General features: G+C 37.5%; 1 protein-coding gene across 2 annotated transcripts; it reads left to right on the plus strand.

Moving 5' to 3' along the window:
• The first annotated feature begins 223 nt into the window (after positions 1–223).
• On the plus strand, positions 224–27,955 carry LOC111143405 (MOB-like protein phocein). Of its 2 annotated transcripts, XM_022497117.1 has the most exons (8): positions 224–320; positions 3,502–3,564; positions 13,040–13,140; positions 18,994–19,036; positions 19,214–19,300; positions 24,029–24,108; positions 25,657–25,768; positions 25,897–27,955. In XM_022497117.1, exons 1-8 carry the CDS (start codon positions 261–263, stop codon positions 26,026–26,028), a joined length of 678 nt encoding a protein of 225 aa, XP_022352825.1. In that variant the 5' UTR covers positions 224–260; the 3' UTR covers positions 26,029–27,955. The 2 variants fall into 2 exon arrangements, with proteins under 2 accessions (XP_022352825.1, XP_022352835.1); XM_022497127.1 differs by lacking the exon at positions 3,502–3,564 and having other exon boundaries at positions 239–320.

Here is a 27,955-nt window from a genome sequence, read left to right on the forward strand (position 1 = left end):
GTCGTCGGCTGTTCCATTTTCTGTGTCTCTCCCTCCGCCAGCCGGTCCTTTCTGGGACTCCTCCCCGGCCTCCCGCCCTGCTCCGCGCGGGCTACGGCTGATCCGTCAGCTACCGTCCCCCCCCTGACGTCCGGATCCAGAGCGCCGCTCCACCCCGTCGCGCCCCTCCCCTCTCGCCCGCCTTCCCCCGCTCTCCCCCCCGGGCGGGCAGCCTTCCCCTACATCCGGGTATCGACTCCAGCCGCCCAGACTCTGGCACTATGGTCATGGCGGAGGGGACGGCTGTGCTGAGGCGGAACAGGCCGGGCACCAAGGCGCAGGTACTCTCTCTGCACCTTTCCTGCCTTGGAACTCTCGGTGGCGAGCCGCGCCGCACCTGGAAGCTGGCCGCCCCCGAGAGGAGGTTGGGCCGGGGCGGTAAGCTGGCGGGCAGGGGCACCCGTACCCGGCCTGCTCTTCCGGAGCCGCAGCCCCGGGGTATGGCTGAGGCGGCGGCGGCTCGTGAGGCCTGCCGAGCCCCGACTTGAGGGTGGGCATGAGGGGTGGGTGGAAGACGCGGGCGGCGACCGCCGAGGCTCGGGCCAAGAGCGTGTCAGCAGCGGCTGCTTGTTCTCGTCTCTCCCCTGAACCGTAGCTGACCGTCGTCGGAGGGCGCGGCCCCCCAGGTGGAGACCCTGGGGATTTCGGGAGGGTTGGGGGCGCCACGGCGGGAGGGGTGTAAACACGGCCAGCCTCTTCCTGGCTTCCGGTTCCTTCCTGGTTTGTGACGTGCCTGCCCGGCCTCTGCCATCCAGCCTGTCTAGCCGGATCCGGGTGGCGACAATTTACTTTATCCTCCTGCAGTTCGCCTTTGAGCATTTCTCGCTGCAGCTGTTCTCTGCCCCAGCAGGCTTTCGTCCTCGGGCTGCTCTGGTTAGATGTCGTTCCTTGTTACAGGAGGCGTAGTCAGGGGACGAACTGGTCATTTTATCCACTTTTAATAGGGCAGTATTTAGGGGTGAGGTGGTGGTCGGTTAGGCATTGATTCTGGGGGGTTTTCAAAAGACGGTATGACTCACATTATAAAGAAAAGTCAAACAGGCATTTAGATTTGACGTGATTAACCTACCAGCTGAAATACATTGCTGTTGAGTATATGCTCTAACATGGGAAGAGATGTGTCAAAGTGTAATTTTAAAGAAAAGGTGATATAAGTGGGGGGGAAGAAGACCCAGGAAAAAACGATGGAGCTCTGACCATATGCCAGAGAATAGATTTTACTATGCTGTACAGAATTTTAGAAAAATTTTAGAAAGGGAGTCCTTTCAAAGTACCTTTTAGATCCAGACACCTTCCTAGATCCATGATACGGATAAGGAAACCGAGTCCCAGAGAATCGGCTGCATTTGCTCAAGGTTACATAGTCTCTGGATTCTTAGTTCACTGGTGACCTTTTCTCTTTAACAAGTTTTTTTTTAGTACTGAATTTTAGAGTATTGAGCTTAAACATCCCATTATAGAGTCAGACTTAGCTCTCAGTTGCTTCTGGCCGTTTTATGGACATATTGCTGGAAATTTATGTATTATTGTTTTTACCTTTTCCAAACTTTTCTATAAATGCCCTTTTCTCAGATAACTTTACTTCTTTTTCTTTGGAAACATTGTTTCTCTTATTATATTCAGAGGTCGACTTTTGTACTCACATTCTGAGAATCGCCATCCATTTTTATTCCTTAATTTTGAAATGTTATAAAATATTTTTTGAAATGTTATAAAATATTTTAAGTTAATATTGTAACATCTGTTTTCTGTGTTATAAGTCACATAAAAAAATTTCCTTTGCTTTTTCCCACATTGTCATAGATCAAGGTTGTTAAATTATCACAGGAAAGGTCAGGATTAAAAAAAAAAAGACGGCATGAGCAGCATTCTTTCCTATTTCTTGTCACACTAATTTCCTTCACTGAAATAGGTCTATTCTAAATGATTTATTTGGAATTATATCTTCCAACATTTTTTCCTACTTTTTTTTTTAATTGGTTAGATTGAGATATAGGCATGTAGTTGGTATTCAATAAATGTTTATTCCCTGAAATAGATGAGAATGTTCATTAAGCTGATTTTGGTTCCTTTTGTGTTTATATGACAGTTGTGATGAGACAAAACATTTGATTACCAGTTAACAGTTTTGTATGTTTTCTGGATATTCCTTTATGTGCTTTCTAATATTTTTAAAACAAAATATTTTTAAAACTACCTTAATTTTTTTAAAGGAAAGAATAGTCAAAGCATACTGATAGAAACAACTTTCAGTATAAATTACATAGAAACAATTTAAAAACTAGTCTTCAGTAATACTTAGGTGATATCTAGGGAAAGACATCTTGGAACAATTTCCAGAAAGTTGTTTTTATTTCTTAACATATTAAAAAATTCATTTTCATTCATACAGGGCAGCTATAAAAAAGAATGATATGAAAAGTTTAAGACATTTAAGAAGGTATACCCATCACCTACCCACATAACTAAGACGTTACTAACATAGATGAATCCCTCTTTATCACATTCTTCTGTCTTCTCCCCACTCCTTCCAACCAGTGATGGTGATTATCATTCCTTTTCTTCATACTTTTCCTATGTACGCATTATATCTATAGGTATGCTTTGGATTTCTTAAACTTCTATTCATGTGGTATCATACACTGAATTCTTCAGTTTGCTCCAGTTTGCTTAAGGTGTTTGGTGACTTACACATGTTAATTGGTACAGATCATTGGTTCACTACTACTGTTTCCCCCAGTTATACCCCAGGGATATTTATCAGGCAACTACTATGTGTTAGGCATTGTACTGCTTGCTAAGGATACATAGGTAGACCTTGCCATATGTAGATCTTGCTGAAAAAATCTGTCAGATGGAAAGACTCTTAATCACTTAGGGGAATATCTGTGGATTGGACTATCTATAGAGGAATTCAGAACCAGTGCATGTGATCCACAAAAGTATTGATTGCCCTTAAAAGAAGACAGGATGACTACTTTTTGATGAAGCTCATATTTTGATTTAGAAATTTGAAACACCATTTGGAATTGGAATAATAATTTATAATGTCAGTCTACAGTAGTACTTATGGAACAGTACCTAACCCCACCACAGACTGTTTTCTTAAAGTAAAAAACTGATCCAGTGCTTGGAGATTCTTTTTCAGCTTGACTTTTTAAGAAATATTAAACCACCATAAACAAACAAGTGATAGATTTATGTCTTCAGGTAATACATGAAAAGTTTATGGGAGCCCTATTTGAGGGATTTGTGGATGAAAAAAATGTAACTGGTAGTTCAGTTATATAAAATCTTGGTGTTCATTTAAAAACACTGAGTAAAGTTCCCTTATTCACTGATAATCCTGTCACTTAGAGTATGAGAGCTTTCTCTCTAATGCAATTTTGGATCTTTATTAAGAATTGAAGTACTGTTGCCTTTTTTGACTGTATGTGCTTTAACAATGAGTTTTTTTTACAGGATTTCTATAATTGGCCTGATGAATCCTTTGATGAAATGGACAGTACCCTAGCTGTTCAGCAGGTAATAACTGTAGTTTCTTTCGCAACTCCAATAACCTAAGCATTTTACTTCCTTTGGCATAAATATTCCTTTATCTTTTAGCACAAGTCAGAATCCATGGAAATAATAGAATGCATGTTTAAAACTTTTATCAATCCTCCATTTTGTTTTAAGATGATATAATAGACTGTAATGAAACTTACGTACATTTTAGTATCTATTAATAATCTACCAAATTAGGGTACCAAATTTGATTTTAGAGTGAATTTAATTCAAAGTTAATTGAATGCTAAATTAGAATAACATAATGAAGTAGGAAAGAGAACATACCTAGTTGGTGACTGAACACTTGAGAACATGTATCTAAATTTACCAAAAGTTCCCATTAGTTCTTAACTTTTGTGCCGCTCTAATATACGTGAGGGCTAAGATGACTCCCTTTAGGTTGTTGCCACTACCAAGTAGCTCACTAAGGCATTGAATATCAAGGAGGTGGGTTTCTGTAGCATGTTTGGTTTGAAAAGCCCCTCAAGAGATTCTTACACGTACTTTTATTTTTATTTGTTTTTTAAGATTTTATTTATTTATTTGACAGAGACACAGTGAAAGAGAGAACACCGGCAGGGGGAGCGGGAGAGGGAGAAGCAGGCTTTCTGCCGCACAGGCAGCCGGATGTGGGGCTCAATATCATGACCCAAGACAAAGGCAGACACTTAACAACTGAGCCACCCAGGAGCTCCGACTCTTACACATTCTTAATGAGAATCACATTATATACTTACTGGGTTTAAAAAGAAATGTAGCAGTTCTTCCAAAATGAATAAAGTCTATAATCTGGGGAAAAATAATTTCTGTAGCTAATTATTAAAAGTTGCTTTAAGGGGTTAACAAAATGATGAGTGAAATCAGGGTGTACTAGTATATTGGACTAGACATTAGTTAACTAGCGTGTTTAAAGGAAAAATACTCAATAAACAGAAGCTGGCTTTATCTTGATGGCTAGATAATAAACGTAGATATCTACTTGGATTTATTGTGTTATTTGAAGATCCTAGAAAATGAAATAGGAATACAGTTGAATTCTTTGAGCATAAAAAACAAGTCATAATATTAACAAATACCAAAAACCTTTAGAATGGATTCAGTATAATATTTAGATACTTCGTATAGGAAATGGACGACTATTCATGAATGAATGGCTATTTGGACATTGCCTTTTAAGAATGTATTGTTCAGGGGCACCTGAGTGGCTCAGTCATTAAGCGTCTGCCTTCGGCTTGGGTCATGATCCCAGGGTCCTGGGATTGAGCCCCACATTGGGCTCCCTGCTCCGTGGGGAAAACATGCTTCTCCCTCTCCCTCTGCTGCTCCTCCTGCTTGTGTTCCCCTTCTTGCTGTGTCTCTCTCTGTCAAACAAATAAATAAAATCTTTAAAAAAAAAAAAAGGATTTGTTCAATCAGCAAGTGTTTATTGGGCAATGAGGTAGGCCTTATGGAGGATACAGAGATATAAACTTAAAGCTCAATGTCTGGAAATTGGGAAAAATAAGAGGAAAAATGTATAAATGTTTCTACCTTTAAAAGTAGAGGTTGTGGGGTGCCTGGATGGCTCAGTTGGTTAAGTCACTACCTTTAGCTCAGGCGTCATACTCCCTGAGCAGGGGAGTCTGCCTCTTCCTCTCCCGCTGCTCGTGTGCTCTCTCTCTCACTCTCTCAAATAAATAAATTTTTTTTTTTTTTTTTAAAGTAGGGGTTGTGTTCTTCTACTTTATTGAATTTATTTGTTCGAACAATTTTTTTTGGTGGAATCTTTAGGGTTTTCTACATACCGAGAGCATGTCATCTGTAAACAGGCAATCTTCTTCCTTTCTAATCCTGATGCTTTTTATTTCTATTTCTCACCTAATTGCCTGGCTAGAACTTCCAATACTGCTTTTAATAGAAGTGGCAAAAGCAGGCATCTTTGTCTTGTTCTTGATCTTAGAGGAAACCTTTCAGTCTTGCACATTGAGTATAAGGAGCACTGTGGGTTTTTCATATATGACCTTTATTATGTTGGATTATTATGTTACTAGTTTCCTTCTAATTCTAGTTTATTGACTGTTTTTATCCTAAAAAGGTGTTGAGTTTTGTCACATGCACCAATTGAGATAACATATGGGGTTTTTTCCCCCTTCGTTTTTTAATGTTGTATATTGATCAGTTTTTGCATGTTGAACCATCCTTGCATTCTAGGAATAAATCCCACTGATCGTGATGTATAATCTTTTAATTTGCAATTGAATTCAGCTTGTTAGGATTTTTGTATCCATATTTATAAGGGGTATTGGTTTCTAGTTTTCCTTCAGTGTCTTCGTTTGGCTTTGGTATCATGCAGTGCTGGCATCATAGAATGAATTAGGAAGTATGCCCTCTTCTTTGGTCTTTTGGAAGAGTTTGAGGAGGATTGATGTTCTTCAGATGTTTGGTAAAATTCACCAGTGAAACCACTGGATCCAGGGCTTGGCTTGGCTTGGCTTGGCTTTCTTTCTTTTTTTTTTTAAAGATTTTATTTATTTGTTTGACAGAGATCACAAGTAGTCAGAGAGGCAGGCAGAGAGAGAGGGAAGCAGGCTCCCTCCTGAGCAGAGAGCCTGATGTGGGGCTCGATCACAGGACTCTGAGATCATGACCTCAGCCAAAGGCAGAGGCTTAACCCACTGAGCCACACAGGTGCCCCAGGGCTTTTCTTCAGTTGCACAACAGCAGGAGGAGAGGCAGTCCCTTCAGAGTGGGGAGCCTGATGTGGGACTTGCTCCTAAGACCCTGAAATCATGAACTGAGTCAGATGCTTAACTAACTGAGCCACCCAGGAACCCCAAGAATTGCTTTCTTTCTTTTTTTTTTTTAAAGGTTTTATTTATTTGACAGAGAACACAAGCAAGGGGAGTGGCAGGCAGAAGGAGAAGGGGGAAGCAGGCTCCCTGCAGAGCAGGAGTAGCCCGATGTGGGACTCGATACCAGGACCCTGAGGGATCATGACCTGAGCCGAAGGCAGTTGCTTAACCAACTGAGCCATGCATGTGCCCCTAGAATTGCTTTCTTAATTTCCTTTTTGGATTATTCATTGAAGGAATATACAGACAAAACTGATCTTTTGTATATGGATCTTGCATCCTGCTACTTTGCTGATTTTGTTTATTAGCTTTCCTGTGGATTCTTTGGGATTTTGGTATATAAGATTATGTCATCTGCAAATAGAGATAGTCTTTTATTTACTTCTCTTTGGTGTCTGATTGTTCTGGCTAGAAATCCTGCACATTGTTGAATAGCAATGGTGAAAGCTGGCATCCTTGTCTCTTTTCTGATATTAGAGGAAAACCTTTCAGTCTCTCACCATTGAGTATGACATTTTTTTCATAATGCCCTTCATCATAATTGGGAAGTTCTCTTCTGCACTTAGTTTTCTGAATGTTTTTATCATGAAGAGATGTTGGATTTTATCAAATGCATTTTCTGCATTGAGATGTTGTGGTTTTTTCCCTTTGTATATTAACATAGTATATTCATTGATTAAAAAAATTTTTTTTAGGGGCACCTGGGTGGTTCAGTGGGTTAAGCCTCTGCCTTCGGCTCAGGTCATGATCTCAGGGTCCTGGGATCGAGCCCCGCATCGGGCTCTCTGCTCAGCAGGGAGCCTGCTTCCTCCCTCTCTCTCTGCCTGCCTCTCTGTCTACTTGTGATCTCTGTCAAATAAATAAATAAAATCTTAAAAAAAAATTTTTTTTTTTAGAATTTTTATTTCCAAGTAATCTCCACCCATTGTGGGGCTCAGACTCACAACTACGAGATTAAGAGTCATGCACTCCACCGACTGAGCCAACCAGGTGCTCTGATTTTTTTTTTTTTTCTTAGTTTTGAACCACTTTTCATTCCTTGCAGCTTCCTTTTGATTGATGTTTGTTTGGTATATCTTTTCCCATCCTTTTACTTTTAACCTACCTATATCATTATATTTGAAATAAGTTTCTTACAGTCAGTGTATGGCTGTCTTATTCTTTGTGATAGTCTTTGTCTTCTAGTGGGTATATTTAGGCCATTTAATATTAATTTAATTACTGGTAGGTTATGTTTAGATTTAGGTCTGCCATCATATTACTTGTTTTCAGTTAGTTCCCTCCTTTTTTTTGTTCCTTTCCCCCTTTCTGCCATTTTACAGATTGAGCACTTTTACTATTTTATTTCCTTATTTATTTTTCTTTTCTTTTTTAGAAAAGATTTTATTTATTTATTTGACAGAGAGAGCACAAGCACAAGCGGGGGAGCAGCAGGCAGAGGGAGAAGCAGACTCACCAAGCAGGAAACCCAACATGGGGCTCAATCCCAGGACCCTGGGATCATGACCTGAGCTGAAGGCAGATGTTTAACAACTGAGCCACTCAGGCACCCCCACTTTTAGTGTTTTAATTCTAATTTTGATTATCTTTTTAAATTTTTATTTTTAAAAATATTTTATTTGGGGCGCCTGGGTGGCTCATTGATTAAGCGTCTGCCTTCTGCTCAGGTCATGATCCGAGGGTCCTGGGATTGAGCCCCGCATTGGGCTCCGCTTGGCGGGAAGCCTGCTTCTCCCTCTCCCACACACCCTGCTTGTGTTCCCTCTCTCACTCTCTCTCTCTGTCAAATAAATAAATAAAATCTTTTAAAAATATTTATTTATTTGACAGAGAGAGTGTGTGCATGCGCACGGTTCAGGAGCAGAGGTGGAGGGAGACAGAGAAGTAGACTCCCTGCTGAACAGAGAGCCAGTTGTAGGGCTCGATCCCAGGACCCTGAGACCTGACCTAAGCCGAAGGCAGACACTTGACCAACTGAGCCACTTAGGCACCCCTTGAGTATCTACTTATTTATTTTTATTTTTAATTTTTTTAAAAGATTTTACTTATTTCTTAGCACAAGCAGGAGGAGGGAGATAGGGAGAGGGAGAAGCAGACTCCCTGCTGAGCTGGGAGCCTGATGTGGGATTTGATCCCAGGACCCAGGGATCATGACCTGAGCTGAAGGCAGACACTTCACTGAGTGAGCCATCCAGGTGTCCCTATTTTTATTATTTTTAAAGATTTTATTTATTCAACAGAGAGAGCACATACGCACTAGGGGGGTGGGGGGTAGAAGGAGAGGGAGAAGCAGGCTCCCTGCTTAACAAGGAGCCCGATGTGAGGCTCCACTCTAGGACCCTGGGATCATGACCCTGAGCTGAAGGCAGATATTTAACAAACTGAGCCACCCAGGCACCCCAGGTATCTCTTTATATGATGTTTTTGATAATTGCTCTGGAGATTACTAAATACTTTTCAGTTTACTTAGAATCAGTATTTTACCACTTTAATTAAAATGTAAAAACTATTTTCCTATAGATCCCATTATCCCTTTATACTTTTGTCGTCTGTATCACATCTACCTACATTGAAAACCTCATCAGACAATGTTACATTTTTTGCTTTCACCTGCCAAACATATTTTAAAGAACTCGGGGGGAGAATGGTTTATTATATTTATACCCAGATATTTATAATTTCGATTGCTCCTGATATTCTAAATTTTTCTGTTGCTGTTACTTACTTACTTATTTATTTATTTCCTCTGTCTAAAGAACTTCCTTTAGCAATTCTTTCAGAGTGATCTGCTGGCTTGGATTTATCCTTAGTTTTCTTTCTTCTGTTAATGTCCTTATCTTCATTCCTGAAGGGTATATTTGTTAGATACAGAATTCTGGGCTGACGAATTTTTTTTTTTTTTTTAAGATTTTTATTTATTTGAGAGAGAAGGTGAGTGAGCAAGGGATGGGGGAGGCGCAGAGGGAGAGAGACAAGCAGACTGCCCCCTGAGCAGGGAGCTCGATGATGACAATGCAGGGCTTAATCCCAGGACCCTGAGATCGTGACTTGAGCCAAAGGCAGAATCTCAACTGATTGAGCCACACTGGTGCCCTGACTCTTCTCTTCTTTCAGTGCTCTCAACATGTGCCATTCCCTGCTGTCTGTGGTTTCTGATGAGAAAGCTACAGTTTTTAAACATTTTGTAGGTCCTGTATCTTTTTTCAATGGCTTATCTTTAGTTTTTGGCACTTTGATTATGTGTCTTGGCATGGGTTTCTTTGGGTTTTCTTGTTTGGTGTTCACTCTGCTTTTCTCTATTGTGGTAAATATATGTAGGATAAAATTTACCACTTTGCCATTTTTTTTTTTAAGATTTTATTTATTTATTTGACAGAGAGAGATCACAAGTAGAGAGGCAGGCAGAGAGAGAGGGGGAAGCAGGCTCCCTGCTGAGCAGAGAGAACCCGATGCGGGGCTCGATCCCAGGACCCTGAGACCATGACCCGAGCCAAAGGCAGAGGCTTTAACCCACTGAGCCACCCAGGTGCCCCCACTTTGCCATTTTTAAATGTATTTTTTTTTAAGTTTTTAATTTTTTAAGTAAACTCTACCTCCAATATGAGGCTCAAACTCATGGCCCTGAGATCAAGAATTGCATGTTCTACCGACTGTGCCAGCTAGGGCCCCTTAAGTGTACAGTTCTGTGGCATTAAGTACATTCACATTATTGTGTGATCATTACCAACTCTATCTGAAGGGTTTTTTTTTTTGTTTTTTTTTTTTTTTTTTTTTTTTTTTGTTGTTTGTTTTGTTTTTTTTTGGGTGGTCAGCAAAGCAGTTTATTGAGTGATAGTAAAAAGTTCCCAAAGAGGAAGGGACCCAAAAGGGTTGCCCTTTCATCTTTTTTTAAAAGAACTTTTCAGCTTTTAACAGCTGAAACTCTGTGCCCATTAAACAATAACAACTTCCCACAACTCCCTTCCCCCAGCACACTCTTCTTCTTGTACTGAGATTTTCATGTGTTCTTTGTATATCGAGTAATTTTGGATTGTATTCTGGACATTTTGAATATTATGTCTAGACTCTGGTTTTATTTATTTATTTATTTAGTATTTTATTTATTTATTTGACAGAGAGAGAGAGTGACCAAGAGAGGGAACACAAGCCAGGGGAGAGGAAGAAGCGGGCTTCCTGTCGAGCAAGGAGCCCAATGCGGGGCTTGATCTCAGGACCCTGGGGTTATGATTACAACCAAAGGCACATGCCCAATGACTGAGCCATTCACGTGCCCCTAGGCTCTGGTTTTATTTAATCCCATAGAAAATGTTGATATTTTTGTTTTAGCAGGCTAAACAGGTTTTGATAAATCATCAGTAAAAAAAGTTTTAGATTCCCTAATGGTTGACAGCTTATAATTCTACTTATAAAAACTTTAATAATTATACATAAATTCAGTTACTAAATATGTAGTTAAAAAATTAATATTGATTATGAGCAAACCATATTGCAGAGAATATATTTTTGTGTGCTCACTACTAAACGGTCTTTGGGACCACTAAAGAATATTAAAGAATCAGGGACCCACACTCCATTTCTGGTAAATTTTTTCATCCCTAATCTTTCATGGCTTTAACATTTTAGGTAATTACATATCTTTATCCTTGACTTCAAGTAATAGAGTTTAGGAAAAGACAATACAAATTTGTTAAAAATCTCCTATGTGCCAGATGCTAATACTAAAATTTAAAATTCTCTTTTTTATTTGAGGGAGACCCTTGATAATAACTGTTACATATTAAATATAAATAAATGCTTGTAAGAGTTCTATAGGAGGTGTGAAGGGAGCAGGAAAGGTAAGAGTGCATAGACAAATTGCTAATTTAGATTATATAGTGACAAATGGAGGAAATCAGAGTTCTGTGAGTACTAGAATAACCAGAAAAGATTTGAATGTGCTGGGGGAGAGAGAATTTGGAAAGAATAGTGTGGGGGGTACCTGGGTGGCTCAGTCTCCCTTCCGCTCAGGTCATGATACCAGAGTCCTGGGCTAGAGCCCAATATCCGGCTCCCTGCTTAGCAGGGAGTCAACTTCTCCGTCTCCCACTCCCCCTGCTCATGCACACACACACACACACTCTCTCTCTCTCTCTCTCAAATAAATAAAATCTTTAAAAAAAAAAATTGTATGGAGTTTGAGGTGGCCAGTGGAAAAGGTAAAGAATTTGCTGTTTTCTGCTTGAGGAGAAAATCAGTTTCATGCAGAACTTTGGAATTTAGAACTTTGGGTCAGAAAGTTAGGGAGAGTGGTTTAAATAGGCATTAGGGGGGCGCCTGGGTGGCTCAGTGGGTTAAAGAAAGCCTCTGCCTTCGGCTCAGGTCATGATCCCAGAGTCCTGGGATCGAGCCCCATATCGGGCTCTCTGCTCAGCAGGGAGCCTGCTTCCTCCTCTCTCTCTCTCTCTCTGTCTGCCTGCCTCTCTGCCTAATTGTGATCTCTGTCAAGTGGATAAATAAAATCTTTAGAAAAAAAAAATAAATAGGCATTAGGGAGTCAGAATCTTTTGAGCAGATTTTTGACATGAGAGTAATCTTCAGGAAATACTGCCTGAAAATAAGCATAAATGATAGCTTTAACAGGCCCTGTAGTTATTCAGTTTCTGTAATCAGGCATTTTAAGCTAATATAACCTATTCAAATTTCACAGTATTTATATCATAGAATGCATGAAACATTAAAAAGATCTGAAATTTATGGGGCACCTGGGTGGCTCAGTGGGTTAAAGCCTCTGCCTTCAGCTCAGGTCATGATCTCAGGGTCCTGGGATGGAGCCCCGCATTGGGCTCTCTGCTCAGCAGGGAGCCTGCTTCCTCCTCTCTCTGCCTACCTCTCTGCCTACTTGTGATTTCTGTCTTTCAAATGAATAAAATCTTTAAAAAAAAAAAAAAGATCTGAAATTTAAAGTTTTATTTTACATAAAAGTGAATGTCCATGCCTTTTTTTCTTTTAACTTAGTTTTTCTGCTGGACATTTTTTGAAAACAACTTTAATGGGATACCACATACCATAGAAATCGCTCATTTAAAATATATATACATGGTTTTTAGTATATTCACAAGGTTGTACACAATCACAACAGTCTGATTTTAGAAGATCTCCATTCCCCCTTGAAAGAAATTTCATTTATATTTGCAGTTATCTCTGTTCTCCTTTGTCTCCTCTTCTTTCCCCAGTCCTAAACAACTACTATTTTTGTCTTCATAGATTTGCCTATTCTACATAATTGATATTAGTGGAATCCTATACTGTATACCATAGTTATATCGTCTACATTTTATGTTCTTAGGAAGATTGTAGTTTACAGTTTTGATCCCATATCCAGTCCTGGTAAGTACCGTATCTGCATTTATATGGTAGATCTTACCCCAAAGAAGTTGAATTGGAGAAAGCATAGGTAAGGATTACCTCCTTTCTTCTGAATTAGTGATTATGATTTTGTACTTGGTTTCTTGTTTTATGTATAACCCAAAAAAGTTGGAACGTAAGAGCAGTCATGTGTTCAAAAATTAAATATATTTAACATAAGATTTATCATGAAGTATAATATCTTAATTAACTATGAGGACTTTTTTTGTTTATAGTATATTCAACAAAACATAAGAGCAGACTGTTCCAATATTGACAAAATACTTGAACCACCTGAAGGCCAAGATGAAGGTGTATGGAAATATGAACATTTAAGGTAAATCTTTATGATGTATCAAAATAGTAGTAGTACTTCCTCTTGTAAAAATAATCTTTAATGTTGATGATTATGAATTATAAATAAAATCTTTATGTAATCGCACACTTTAAACAGCCAGATTTTAAAGCTTTTGTGTTTTCAGTGTTACAAAGTTTTCATCTTTGTTATTTACTGATTTTTTTCTTCATTTATGGATATGGGCATTATTTTCTATTTACATAGCTTTTTGTTCTTTCATTCTTTCTCTCTCTTTCTCCTCCCGGGGGTGCGGGGGGCCCGTTCCCTCTTTCCTTATCTTTTTTTCTTCTTATCTCTACACCTTACCTCTCAAAGTGGGACTTGAACACACAACCCTAAGATCAAGAGTTGCATGCTCTATGTACTGAGCCAGCCAGGTGCCTCTGCACAGTTTTTCTTAACCACAAATTATTCCTTAACCACAAATGCATTATTTCAATTTATCCACTCAAGATAGACTTTATTTTTCTTTTTTCTTTTTAAAGATTTTTTTTAAAAATTTTATTTATTTATTTGAGAGAGAGAGAGAGATCACAAGTGGCAGAGAGGCAGGCAGAGAGAGAGGGGAAAGCAGGCTCCCTGCTGAACAGAGACCCCGATGTGGGGCTCGATCCTTGGACCCTGAGATCATGACCTGAGCTGAAGGCAGAGGCTTAACCCACTGAGCCACCAGGCACCCCAAACTTTATTTTCCTATAGAGGATCACAAGAAGGCCCTAGTCTAGGCTTGGTATCTGATGAGTTACCTACTGTGAACTTCTAGTCTTCCATGTGATAAATAAAGATTAATTGTAATTCTGGGGGCACTTGGGTGGTTCAGTAGATTAAGTGTTTGACTCTTGATTTCAGTTCAAGTCATGATCTCAGTCAGAGTCATGAGACTGAGTCCCCTGTCAGGCTCCACATTCAGCACGTGGTCTGCTGGAGATACTCTTTCTATCTCTGCCCCTCCCCCTGGCTTGCAAGCATATGTGTACGCATGTGGTTACTCTCTTCTCTCAAATAAATGAATCTTTAAAAACTTAATTGTAATTCTGAGGTAAGGAGCTTGGGCACTTTTTCATGATGCCCTTTAAATGAGCAAATTGATGACTAGTTAACTAGAGTTAACTTTAAAAACAGCTAAATCCTAAAGTTACAAAGTTGTTTCCGGAAGTTACAAACTTGCCACTGTAAATGGGAGCTGAGATGAGTTGATAGGTGAAATATAAAGAATGTAGCATGAAATATATGTTCATCAGGGTTTGTTACATTCTGAGTTGATTTTTACATAATATGTGGAGTAGAAATAGGACTTTCCATAAATAAATTAGATCACATTTCTTGCTAGACATTGCTAAGACATAATGTCTTATCATAATAGTTCAGCAATATCAGGTTGCTAAGACTTCTTTGTATTCCACCAGTTTCTTGGACAAATCACTTGACTACTTGATCTAGTTTTGTTTTAAGAGTTTATATTTAGGTAATTGCTACACACAACATGGGGCTGAAACCCACAACTCCAAGATTAATTGTTGCATGCTTTACTGACTGAGCCGGCAGTCACCCCGATCCAATTTATTTTTTTATTTTTTTAATTAACATATAATATATTATTAGCCCCAGGGGTACAGGTCTGTGAATCGTCAGGCTTACACACTTCACAGCACTCACCATAGCACATACCCTCCCAAGAGTCCGTAACCCAACTACCCTCTCCCTACCCCCCTCCTCCCAGCAACCCTCAGTTTGTTTTGTGAGATCAAGAGTCTTTTATGGTTTGTCTCCCTCCTGATCCCATTTTGTTTCATTTTTTTCCTTCCCTACCCCAAATCCCCTACGTTGCCTCTCAAATTCCGCATATCAGAGAGATGATATGATAATTGTCTTTCTCTGATTGACTTATTTCGCTCAGCTTAATACCCTCTAGTTCCATCCACGTTGTCGCAAATGGCAAGATTTCATTTCTTTTGATGGCTGCATAGTATTCCATTGTACATATATACCACATCTTTATCCGTTCATCTGTTGATGGACATCTAGGTTCTTTCCATAGTTTGGCTATTGTGGACATTGCTGCTGTAAACATTTGGGTGCACGTGCCCCTTCAGATCACTACATTTGTATGTTTAGGGTAAATATCCAGTAGTGCGATTGCTGGGTCGTAGGGTAGCTCTGTTTCAACTTTTTGAGGAACCTCCATGGTGTTTTCCAGAGTGGCTGCACCAGCTTGCATTCCCACCAACAGTGTAGGAGGGTTGCCCTTTCTCCACATCCTCGCCAGCATCTGTGGTTTCCTGACTTGTTAATTTTAGCCATTCTCACTGGTGTGAGGTGGTGTCTCACTGTAGTTTTGATTTGTATTTCCCTGATGCCAAATGATGTGGAACACTTTTTCATGTGTCTCGTGGCCATCTGGATGTCTTCTTGGGTCTTCATGTCCTCTGCCCATTTCTTGATTGGATTATTTGTTCTTTGGGTGTTGAGTTTGCTAAGTTCTTTATAGATTTTGGATACTAGTCCTTTATTTGATATGTTGTTTGCAAATATCTTCTCCCATTCTGTCAGTTGTCTTTTGGTTTTGTTGGCTGTTTCCATTGCTGTTCAAAAGGTTTTGATCTTGATGAAGTCCCAATAGTTCATTTTTCCAGATCCAGTTTTTAAAAACCACATCTTAATGCATGATAATTGAAAGTATGAACATGTAGATATTTTCCTGCTCTTATAAATCATTTGGGACGCCTGGGTGGCTCAGTTGGTTGGACGATTGCCTTCGGCTCGGGTCATGATCCCGGAGTCCCGGGATTGAGTCCCGCATCGGGCTCCCGGCTCCATGGGGAGTTTGCTTCTCCCTCTGACCTTCTCCTTGCTCATGCTCTCTCTCACTGTCTCTCTCTCAAATAAATAAATAAAAATATTAAAAAAAAAAAATCAAGGTAGCACTTCAGTGCATATTCTCTGCCTTACTTTAATCAGCTTTGAAAATAACGACCTACTTACCTGTTGGGATTAATGATGAAAATAAATGAGGATGTTTTTTCCACAAGTGTAATTCCAAAGAAGTGAGGGCTGATTTTAGAGTTCATAAATTTATATTGATTGATTTATTATAGGGCTCCATACCCAACATGGGGCTTGAAACCCTGAGATCGAGAGTCACATGCTTTACCAACAGGTACCCCCAAGGGCTGATTTTAGTAAACAAGATCTTAATTTCAGATCTAAGAACAACTCTTCCTCCCTATTTAACTTAGACTATAAAATATGTAATATTTTATATTGCACATTTATAAAATCTTTCTCCTGGTGCTGTTATTTTTACTTTTTTTTCATTGAATATTATCCAGTTTATTTTGGTTTTGTATTTATGTATTAAACATCACAAATATATTCTTTTGTGTCTTTATCATAGTCCTTACATCTTTACAGTTCACCAAGAAGAGTTTCAGAAGTAACTTTTTGGTTTTTTTCATGTGCTTGATGTAATTGATTTGAGGCTTAATACTTGCTCTTTTTTATTGGTTAATATAGTTGATAATTATGGTGTTAGCGAGACTTCGTTCAAATCTCTCACTAGCCCATATGGAATATTTATAATAGGAAGAGGTGCCCCTTCTGAGTGGATACAATCCCATGCCAGGATGCATGGTTTAGAGATTACAGTGTAGGCTGGATTTCAGCTCTGGCTTGTCTCTTCAGCTGCACAACTGTATCTGTTAGCCCTATGTTGAGTAAACTTGAAGCTGTTAATTTGCACTGTGTGCCACAGATTGTACCCATAGCACTGCCAGATCGGTAGCTTAATTTTGCTATTGGCCCTAAGGGAGCTAAACTAGATGAGAAACTTATTTTTCACTACCTGTCTTTATTACTGAGTGGAAAACAACTCGAAAACCTGAAACATGCAAGTTATAGATATGGGGGAGTGGAGGGTGATGTGCTGATTCAGAAGTAGTGATATTTTTGTGATTTAAAAAGCATTATTGTTAGGGATCTCAAAGGAAATACATTCATAGACAAGTGAAAATTTGGCTATTTGATTTCTTCTGTTATCATAAACTTTAAATAAATAGTTTTTCTTTCATATGTGGGCAGGGTTTGGTGTGTGGGTTTTTTTTTTTTTGTTTTTTTTTTTGCCCTTTGGGACTGTCTTGTCTTTTACCTTTGTAGCTTTGTATTTTTAGGGAATCAGATTGTTCTCATTTGTTGGGGAAACATAGTGATTGGTAAATTTTTAAGAGGTAGTGCGTTCAGTAGTTTGACAGCAATAAAGTAAGTTAGCTTTATAACATAAATGATTGTCTTTTCATATACAATGATATAAAAATGACATAACATATAAAAATGATCATTTTGGGGGTGCCTGGGTGGCTCAGTTGGTTGAGCATTTGCCTTTGGCTCCAGTCATGATCCCTGGGTCCTGGAATCGAGCCCCACATTGGGCTCCCTGCTCAGCGGGAAGCCTGTTTCTCCCTCTCCCACTCCCCCTGCTTGTGTTCCCTCTCTTGCTATGTCTCTCTTTGTTAAATAAATAAAATCTTAAAAATGGTTAAAAAAAAAAAAAGATAATCTTGATGCTATGAAATTTCCTTTATTCTTCATTTATTCAAAAATATTTTTGGGGGTGTCTGGGTGTCGCAGTGGGTTAAACCTCTGCCTTCAGCTCAGGTCATGATCTCAGAGTCCTGGGATCGAGCCTCTCATTGGGCTCTCTGCTCAGCGGGGAGCCTGCTCTCCCCCACCCACTTCTCTGCCTACTTGTGATCTCTCTGTCAAATAAATAAATAAAATTTAAAAAAATATATGTGTGTGTGTGTGTGTATAAAGTGCTAGGTTCTGAGCATTGTTCTAGGCTTTATAATTCTTAGTTTGGCAGTTTTAGAAGAGAAGTATATCATGAAAAAATGCTTGCAATCTACTAAGTGACCAAAAACAAGTTACAAAATTATGTATGATATGATCCCAATATATTTTACTCTGCATAGAAAATCAAATTTAGTTGTAAATAATAACTTTTGGGAAGAGGTAGTAGAATTATGGAGGATTTTCTTATTGTACATTATATGTTCGTGTTTGACTTCTTATAAGGAGTATGTTGTTTGTAATCAGAACAAAACTTGTAAAATATATAGGCATATAAAAGATCTAGTCTTTTTTTTTTTTAAAGATTTTATTTATTTATTTATGAGAGAGGGGTGAGCACAAGGAACGGGGAGGGAAGAGAGAGAAGCAGACTCTGTTGAGCAGGGAGCGTGACGCAGGGCATATCCCAGGACCCCGGAATCATGACCTGACCTGAAGGCAGACCTTTAACTGACTGAGCCACCCAGGTGCCCCTAGTCCTTTTTCTATATGAATGTTTGTGTATGTACAACATATATATACCAACAGTTTACAACTCTGCAATTGCTGGTTATTTGGAATATTTCAAAAAAATGTTCATAAAAAATTTTTCTGTGTATTTTCCCTGAACATCTTTATACATATATCTGCATGGAATTTTGACTATTTTATTAGAATAGATTCTTAGGAGAATGACTTAGAAAAAAATATACACTTCCTAAGGGTTTTAGTATATATTTACAGGTTACTTCTCAGAATTTCCAGTGTATAAGTCTGATCAACTCACTGTACTCTGATATTGAACATTATTAGGGTTGTTAGTTTGGGGTTTTACTTACTAATCTATATGTCTTTTTAAGAAATGTGCCCTGTAAATTCCAATGGTGGTTGATAATGGTGATGAGAGAGGAAGGATGGTACGAATGGGATTCTGTTTTTATAATTAGAAATTCTAAAAATAATGTGGAGAATGGATAAGACTTTTCATTTATGTATTTGCATTTTTAGGCAATTCTGTCTTGAACTAAATGGACTTGCTGTTAAACTTCAGGTAATATTTTCTTTAAGTTAAAGCTATAATTGGAAGTTCTGATTTTTCTGTTTTTGTAACTTAAGGTGTTTACAAGGACTTACCCATCATTTCTAATTATTCTAGAATTTTATGTGGAAATGTAGTAACCCAAATGATAAACTTTATATATTAAGAAATGTAACTCTTTTCTAACAGAGTGAATGCCATCCAGATACATGTACTCAGATGACAGCAACTGAACAGTGGATTTTTCTTTGTGCAGCTCATAAAACTCCAAAAGAGGTGAGAAATTATGAAATAGAATGACTGATAAAATCATCATAACCTTAATCTCTCCAAGAGAGTGGTAGATAAATTTTTAGTGTTTAGTTTGCTGTTTGTTTTTGCTAGTTGGTTTAGAGTTCTTCACTGCAAATTTATTGCCACTGTGCTATTTTAGAATTTCTTAGGATTAGTGTTATTTTTTTGGTAATTGGGCAATATCATGGGTTAGAACTCACTTTATGATTTACTGGCTATCACAGAATAACATCTGTCATATCATGCTGATATCTAATGTATAATGGGTGACATATACGTGTTTAGTTTTTTGATTCATAATTTTTTTCTTTTTTTCTAGTCATAATTTCTTTTGATAGGAGTAACTGTTGGTGATTACTAGTTGATGCTTAATCTATTAATGTAATGTTGCTTTAGGACTCTCTGACTTTATAGGTCAATATTTTTTGCTCTACATTTTATTAATATTTCCTACCCTTTATTTGAAACCAACCATAATGATTTTCCTCTCCATAGTTGGTCCTACATTGAAAAAGTTATTCTTGTTTTCTCCTCATTTAGTTTTTGTCAAAGTGAGGATATAGGAAGTAGCAATTGTTTATAGAACATTTTTAGTTAGAAATAATTCTTTCATATTATCTAATAGCACATAATTCAATTTTCCTTAGTTATCTCAGTAATTACAGCCGGTTTGTTTATGCATTGCATTTCCCTTGATCTGCATTTCCTTTCAATCTGTAGTACTTTATACTTGACACTTAAACGTACTGAAAATATTTGGGTTAGGCCAGTTTTGTAGAATTATAGACCTGCAGATAATCATTTTATTGCTAGACTTCTAAGACTTGACAACAGGTGACTTTCTAGTTGCAAAGTGAACATTTGGTGTTCTTTTATTTGAGAATGTAAATTTTCTAAAATAAGGAGTATCTTGTACCTGTCTAAGCAAATAGTGCTTATTTGGTTGACTGATTTTATTCAGGCTGTTTTTGTGTGTGTGTGTTAGTTAATTGAAGCAATATTAAGATTGTGTATCATTTTACATCTGGGGAAAACCACATAGCAGTTTATTGATAAGTTACTGAAATTGCTGCTTAATAAGTATAGTGAATTACATGATAATTGCAATTAAGAAATTGAATCAAGAAGACAAGTTTAATTTTTGCAAATAGTAAGGATGTTTCATTCTCACTTTAGAGTAGAAAAGATACCCAGTTTGTGATTGTGAGATTTATATGTACTCTCATTGTCACATCTACTTTTTTCTTGATTAATATTAAATGTAAGATAGGATGATCATCAGCATTGAGTCCTGTGAATGAGTCTTGAAATTCATTGCTTGCTGAAGACAAGCTCCACTGAATTGTTTGTATGTCAAGGGAAGATCATGGTAGAATGTTCAAGGGATAGTTTTCTGGAAAGGGATTTAAATGTAAAAATAAAACAAAAGAAAATCTTGGAAGGATAACTTTCTGAACTCTTGGAATAATTATGCAGGCAGGAAATAATAGCAACTAACAGATTAGTAGCTAAAAAAGTTGCTCTTTTGGGTTAAAAGAATGGCAGGATTCTGAAGTAGAAGAGTTAGGGTACTCCGCACGAGTGATGATTTACTCAATGTCTTGAGAATTAAAGAGACTCATTGCAGCAAATTGAGTTAACTGTACACAGTGATAAGTGACACTTAGTGTAAGTGACAAAGGTTATAATGTGTTATTATCTGCTAGCCCTTTCAGTCACATGCAGACCGCAGTAGCATTTTACATATATGCTTGGCAAAATAGAATTTATAAAACTTTGTTATTTGGTAACCTTCTGTATTTTGCCAACTTTTTGCTGTTAAAAATGATAGAAAGTAGGATGAGTTACCTGAGAATTAATTGAGGGGGGGTAGGGAAGGAAGGAAGCAGCTAAAACAAGGTAAAACTTTTCTTCCCACTCCAAAAAATTTTTTTTTCAGAAACCAATTAAAGATCTAAAGTTATACTGATACAATAATAGCCATGAGCCACATGTGGTACAAAGCATTTAATGTTGGTAGTCCAATCTGAGATGTGCTCTAAGTGTAAAGTAAAATACCAGTTTCAAAGAGTTAGTACAAAAAGGCGATATCAAAAAAAAAAAAAAAAAAAGGCGATATCACGTATCTTACTAAGAGATAACTGGATATGTGCATACAAAAGAATGAAGTTAGACTTCTGCCTCACACCTTATACAGAATTTAGCTGAGAATGGATCAAAAGCCAAATAAAACAACCAGAATTATAAAACTCTTAGAAAAAAACACATGTGTAACTCTTCACATGGACTAGGCACTGATTTCTTAGATATGACACCAAAAGTACAAATAAAAGAAGAAAATATAGATCAGATTTTTTCAAAATTTAAAAAAAAATTTTTTTGCCTTGACACTGTGAGGAAAGTGAAAAGACAATCTAAAGAGTGGGAAAAATATTTTTTATAAGTTGTATCTCTGATAAGGGTCTGGTATTCAGATATATAAAGAACTGTTGCAATTCAGCAGTTAAAAGACTACCCAATTAAAAAGTGAGCAAAAGATTTGAATAGACATTTCTCTAAAGAAGGTAAACAAATGGCCAGAAAACATATGGAAAGGTGCTCAGCATCATTAATCATCAAAACCACAATGAGAATGGATCAGCAGAATGTATAGAATAGAATATTATTCAGCTATAAAAGAGAGTGAAGTTCTGATACATGCTACAATGTTGATGAACTTTGAGGACATCGTGCTGAATGAAGTAAACCATACAGAAAAGGACATATATTGTATGATTCCACTTTCATGAAATATCTAGAAAGGATGGTAGGCATAGGATGTTGTTGCTTAATGGTTTATAGAGTTTCTGTTTGGGATGATGAAAAACTTTTGGTCAGAAACACATAGTAGTGATGGTTGCACAATAGTGAATGTAATTAATGCCACTGAGTTGTACTTTTAAAAAAGTTGAAATGGCAAAATTCATTTGAAATACATTTTTTAAATTAAAAAAAATTTTTTTAAGATTTTATTTATTTGAGGGGCACCTGCATGGCTCAGTGGGTTAAGCCTCTGCCTTCGGCTCAGGTTATGATCTCAGGGTCCTGAGATCGAGCCCCGCATCAGGCTCTCTGCTCAGCAGGGGGCCTGTGCCTGCCCCCCTCCTCTGCCTGCCTCTTTGCCTACTTGTGATCTCTGTCTGTGTCTAAATTAAATAAATTAATCTTAAAAAAAAGATTTTATTTATTTGAGAGAGAGAATGAGAGAGAGAGAAAGAGCTCAAGAGGGGGAGGGTCAAAGGGAGAAGCAGACTCCCTGCAGAGCAGGGAACCAGATGCGGGACTCAATCCCAGGATTCCAGGATCATGACCCGAGCGGAAGGCAGTTAGTTGCTCAACCAACTGAGCCACCCAGGCGCCCTCATCTGAAATATAGTTCACCACATTTTTTTAAATGGAAAAAGAAAAGATACACTCCACAATGGCATACCCTTCATCTACTAGAATGATTAAAATATAAAAGAGAATAACCAGTGTTGGCCAGGATGTTGAGAGAGTAGAACCCTCATATACTGCTGATAGGACTGTAAAATACTGTAGCCACTTAGGAAAACAGTTTGGAAGTCCCTTAAAAAGATAAGCATAGTTACTATATGACTTAGCAATTCCACTCTTAGGTATATACCCAAAAGAAATGAGAACATATGTCCATATAAAACTTGTACACTAGTATAGTCACATTGTTAATGATAGCCAGACATGGAAATGACCAAGTTTTCAATAACTGAGGATGCATAAGCAGATAAAATGTAGTGTATGCACACAGTGGAATATTATTCAGCCATAAAAAGAAAGTTATAAGGGATTGCAACATTTTGTATATATTAGAAACATTAAACTCTCAAAAGACTTTGAATAAAAAAAAATACTCAGTGCTACACTATGGATGAGCCTTGAAAACATTCTAAGTGACACAGAAGTCCACATATTAATTCCTTTTCTGTTTTTTTGAGACAGAGAGTGAGAGAGCTAATGTGTCCGTGGGGGAGGGGGGTGTTGAAAGGGGGAGGGGCGGGGAGAGGGAGGCTCTTAAGGGAATCTCCATGGCCAGCGCAGAGCCCAGTGTGGGGCTGGATCTCATGACTCTGAGACCATGACCTGAGCTGGTATCAGGAGTCTGAGGCTTAACTGACTGAAGCCACCCAGGCATCCCCATATTATTCCATTTTTAGGAAATACCCAGAATAGACAAATCCATGGAAGACAGAAAGTAGATTAATTGTTCCTCCAAGTTAGGGGGAGGAGAGAATGAGAATTGACCGCTGATTGATACTGGGTTTCTTTTTGGGGTGATGAAAATGTTCAGGAATGTAGTTGGTGATGGTATCATAAATTTGTGAATATACTGAAAACTTGAGAGTTACACGTTTTAAAAGAGAAATTTTATGGTATGTGAATTACATCTTATTTTTTAAATACCCCAAAGAAGCCCATTAATAATTTTTATATCAATTATATGTTGACATAATTTTGGCTATATAGAGTTAAATAAAATATATCATTAAAATTAATTTCACCTGTTTACTTTTTTAATATAACTTTATTTGTTGTAACATTGAATTTTACAATCATTCTGATATTGTAAGAGACTTTTTCTTCAAACATGCTCAGGTTTTTGGAATAAGACAAATATATAATAAACAGACCTCATGTATATCCTTTCTTTTATAGTGTCCTGCAATAGACTATACTAGACATACACTCGATGGTGCTGCATGTCTTCTGAATAGCAATAAATATTTTCCTAGCAGGTAAATAAAACTTTTAAACTTAGTGTTAAACTTTTTGGATTTAATTTAGAAGATTGGTATTTTTATTAAAACAAACTAGGTTGCTGTTACTGCATTGTATTCTTTAAAACTTTTTTTTTAATGCTATTATATGTTTAACTAGTTCAGAATTACTCAAATTTTGAAATTTAGGGTTGTGGTTAAACTAAAAGCCGCAGGACTTGGCCCCTAAAGCTCACAGGTCAGTTTAGTCAAGAGTAGTCGCTGCTGCTGTGCGTCCTCTGAGGCTCTCCCCCTCATGCTTTAGTGTTGGGCTACTTACACACTGACTTACTTGAATCTCTGTGCTAGAGCTAGCGTCCTCTTACATGGTATGCCTAGAGAGCAGAATTTCCTAAGTTGGACTGCTTGTGTTCGAAGGATTCCTTATCTTGCCTATAGGTTTTTAAGATCTGGGACGAAGCTTCTGTATATTATATTATTGGAGAGATTTGTTGCCTGGCCTTTATTCAATTAAGATATCTGTTACCAGGTGGATAGATTTGGAAGTTCTTTCCCCCAAATTTAGAGGTCATATGAAATATGTTAAAAATACTATTTTTTGCTTCAGTATCCTATGTACATTAAAAAAAAATTTTTTTTTAAAGATTTTATTTGTTTATTTGACAGAGAGAGAGGTCACAAGTAGGCAGAGAGGCAGGCAGAGAGAGGGAGGGAAGCAGCTTCCCACTGAGCAGAGAGCCTGATGCGGGCCTTGATCCCAGGACCCTGAGATTATGACCTGAGGTGAAGGCAGAGGCTTATTAACCCACTGATCTACCCAGGTGCCCCATTTTAAAAAACTTTATATTTTTGAGTAATCTCTACACCTGACATGCGCCTTAAACTCAGCCCCGAGATCAAGAGTCGCCCACTCCGCTGACTGAACCAGGTGCCCCTAAATTTTTTTTTACTTTTTTTTTTTAAGGTTTTATTTATTTGATAGATAGCGAGAGCAGGAACACAAGCAGGGGGAGTGGGAGAGAGAGAAGAGGGAGCAGGGAGCCCCGCGAGCAGGGAGCCCCACGAGCAGGGAACCTGATGCGGGACTCGATCCCAGGACCCTGGGATCATGACCTGAGCCAAAGGCAGATGCCTAACAAGTGAGCCAACTCAGGTGCCCCTTTACATTTTTTTAATACCAAAATTTGTAGGCATTTTTTATTAAAAAGTCAAGTTGTATAGAATAAAACAATTCCCTTTAGTGGTTTTAATCATCTTTAGTGGACAAAGTATTAAGTTTTAGTCAGTTTTGATTTGTCAGGGATTTAATTGCAATGAACTTTAAAGTTTCAAAAGTTACAACAGTGAGTTTCTTGGGTGCTGTGGTTAGGTAGATACAGCACTGGCCTAGGAGTAAAGAACAGGGGTCCTAGTCCTAGTCTTGCCCCCTACTAGCACTGTGACCTTGCACTGGTCACTTTTTTTCCCCCTAGGTCTAAGTTTCCACACTTGCGAATTGAGAAGATGAGACTATTTTTCCGTGAGATCTGTCCAGCTCTATGACTCTGATTTCTTTCCTATTTCTAGGGTTAGCATAAAGGAATCCTCTGTAGCAAAACTGGGATCGGTGTGCCGTAGGATTTACAGGATATTCTCACATGCGTATTTCCACCATCGGCAGATATTTGACGAATATGAAGTAAGTGTATTTCCTCAGTGTCCGGACGCGTGTTTAGTGATTGATAGTGGTCATATGTTGATGCTATGTCTAGGTTTTTTGGTTCTGAATAGTAAGCTAAAATTACTTTTTTTCCTTTCTCTCTACAGAACGAAACATTTTTGTGTCACCGGTTTACTAAATTTGTGATGAAATATAATTTGATGTCCAAGGATAACCTGATTGTACCAATTTTAGAAGAGGAAGTTCAGAATTCAGTTTCTGGGGAAAGTGAAGCATGAAGGGAATCATATAGAAAAAAATGTACTGATTACATAATTAACAATAATTATGTACTGTATATATATCATTTTAGACACATCAATCATGTATCCATATTATAGCTTCTTTGTTTAGTATAGGGTTTTGTATGCTGAGTGTTGCCTTTTAAAATGGGAAATACTTTTTAAGTTATTCATGAGCTGTATATTCACCAGTGTGGCACTCATGGTTTTTAAATAAGATTAGTATTATCTGTTTATAATGCCTGTTAATAAAGAATTTACAGTTTGGTAAAATTGCTGCTAAACAATCATTGGATCACAATCCACATCAAATAAACCCATCTATAAAAAGATGAGTGAGCTTGAGGTTTCGCACAAGCCATTTACTAAAGAAATAGTCAAGTTTTCCTTTAGTTTTACCCCTAGTTTAGATATTCTAGAAAATTCTATAGTACATAGTTCAGTCTTAACTGTTAACTTTTCAGAAATGAGATGAAAATGTTTTAAAATTGTTTATAGTTTTTGATACACATATGATTATGTGTATAATCCAAATATAAATGCAAATGAAGTATTAGTAATACTTAAATAATCTTACTGTGCTACTAAAGTATATTCTAGACCAGCATACTTGGAAAGGATTTACCTTTTTGCAACGGTGGACTGTTAAATACAAGATGATGATAATGATAAGGCACATAAATGACGTTCCCACTGGAAACCTGCCCTGTCCTTCCGTTCTCATTTCTTTTAACTCCCTATCCAAACTACAGTAGCTGAGAAGCTTTTCACCAGACTGTGAGTTAGTGTGGCTTATACCTATTTATATTTGTATTAATTGCTTACAGATTATACCTCATATTAGCAATTACATTACACTACAGGAAAAATGTATTGGCATAGGCTCTTGCTTATCTTTGTTTTGCGAAATTGTTCTAATTACTTGGAAAGCAGTCTTTAAAATAGTTTGATTCTTCCTGTTGGTAGTATTAATCCTTTCATCTAAGTATCTAAGTAACATTTAAATAGAATTGAAAAATATTATAGTATTTATTTTACATCCCTTCCCCACAAAGTTTATGTTTGAATTATATGCACTTGTGAGTTTTTTGGCAATAATTCACAGCTTCCAGGGTGTTGATGGTCATACATTTTTTGAACTTTGTTATGATTCATGTCTTAAAGATTCAACTGCAGATTTTACAACCTTTTAATCTACTGAATGCAATTTTCAACAACTGGAGGTCTTATTGTTAAACTGGTTGTAATGAGGCACTAAGATGGGGTAAAAAAAATATTACACATGTAGTGAAGAAAATATTTAAATCCATCTCGAACAGAGTTAACAAATGGGAACTTCTTTTTCATTTAAAAGGGTTATTTTGAAGTGAAGATGAAAATGTATTCATCTGGATTTTTTTTTCAAGTTTGAGGAAATAATTTATATCATATTATACAACAAGGATGTATAGCAGAAATGTGGGAAGTAGTAGCATATTGAGAGTGTGTGTATATATATTTATGCCATTCTAAGCCTTCCAGCGTATTTGGCCTTGAACAGTGCTATCCCAGCAGCCAGTCATTACTTTACTGTAACCCACAAGTATCTTTCTAAGTTTTATGTTCATAGTGAAAGGAATGTTGACTTTGAAATTATGCATTTATATTAATGTCACTATAAACCAATGGGAATAGAAATTTTTACACAAACTTGGTAAATATTGGGAGACTAAATTACTAAGTTAATAAATTATATATAGCAATGTAGCTGTTCTCTATAGATGGAGTTTCATAATGGATTTCTGTTTGCTTATTTTCTTAGTGAACATTTGAACTAAGGCAGTGGATGGGATTGGTGATCTGGCTAAGTATTTTGAAATACATTCTGAGTAATATGATTTGGTGTTAATGGGGGAAATAAAATACGATGTTTTTTTCTTACTCA

The sequence above is a fragment of the Enhydra lutris genome, unplaced genomic scaffold (genome assembly GCF_002288905.1).
Source record: "Enhydra lutris kenyoni isolate GAN:26980312 unplaced genomic scaffold, ASM228890v2 scaffoldscaffold1, whole genome shotgun sequence".
NCBI lineage: Eukaryota > Metazoa > Chordata > Mammalia > Carnivora > Mustelidae > Enhydra > Enhydra lutris.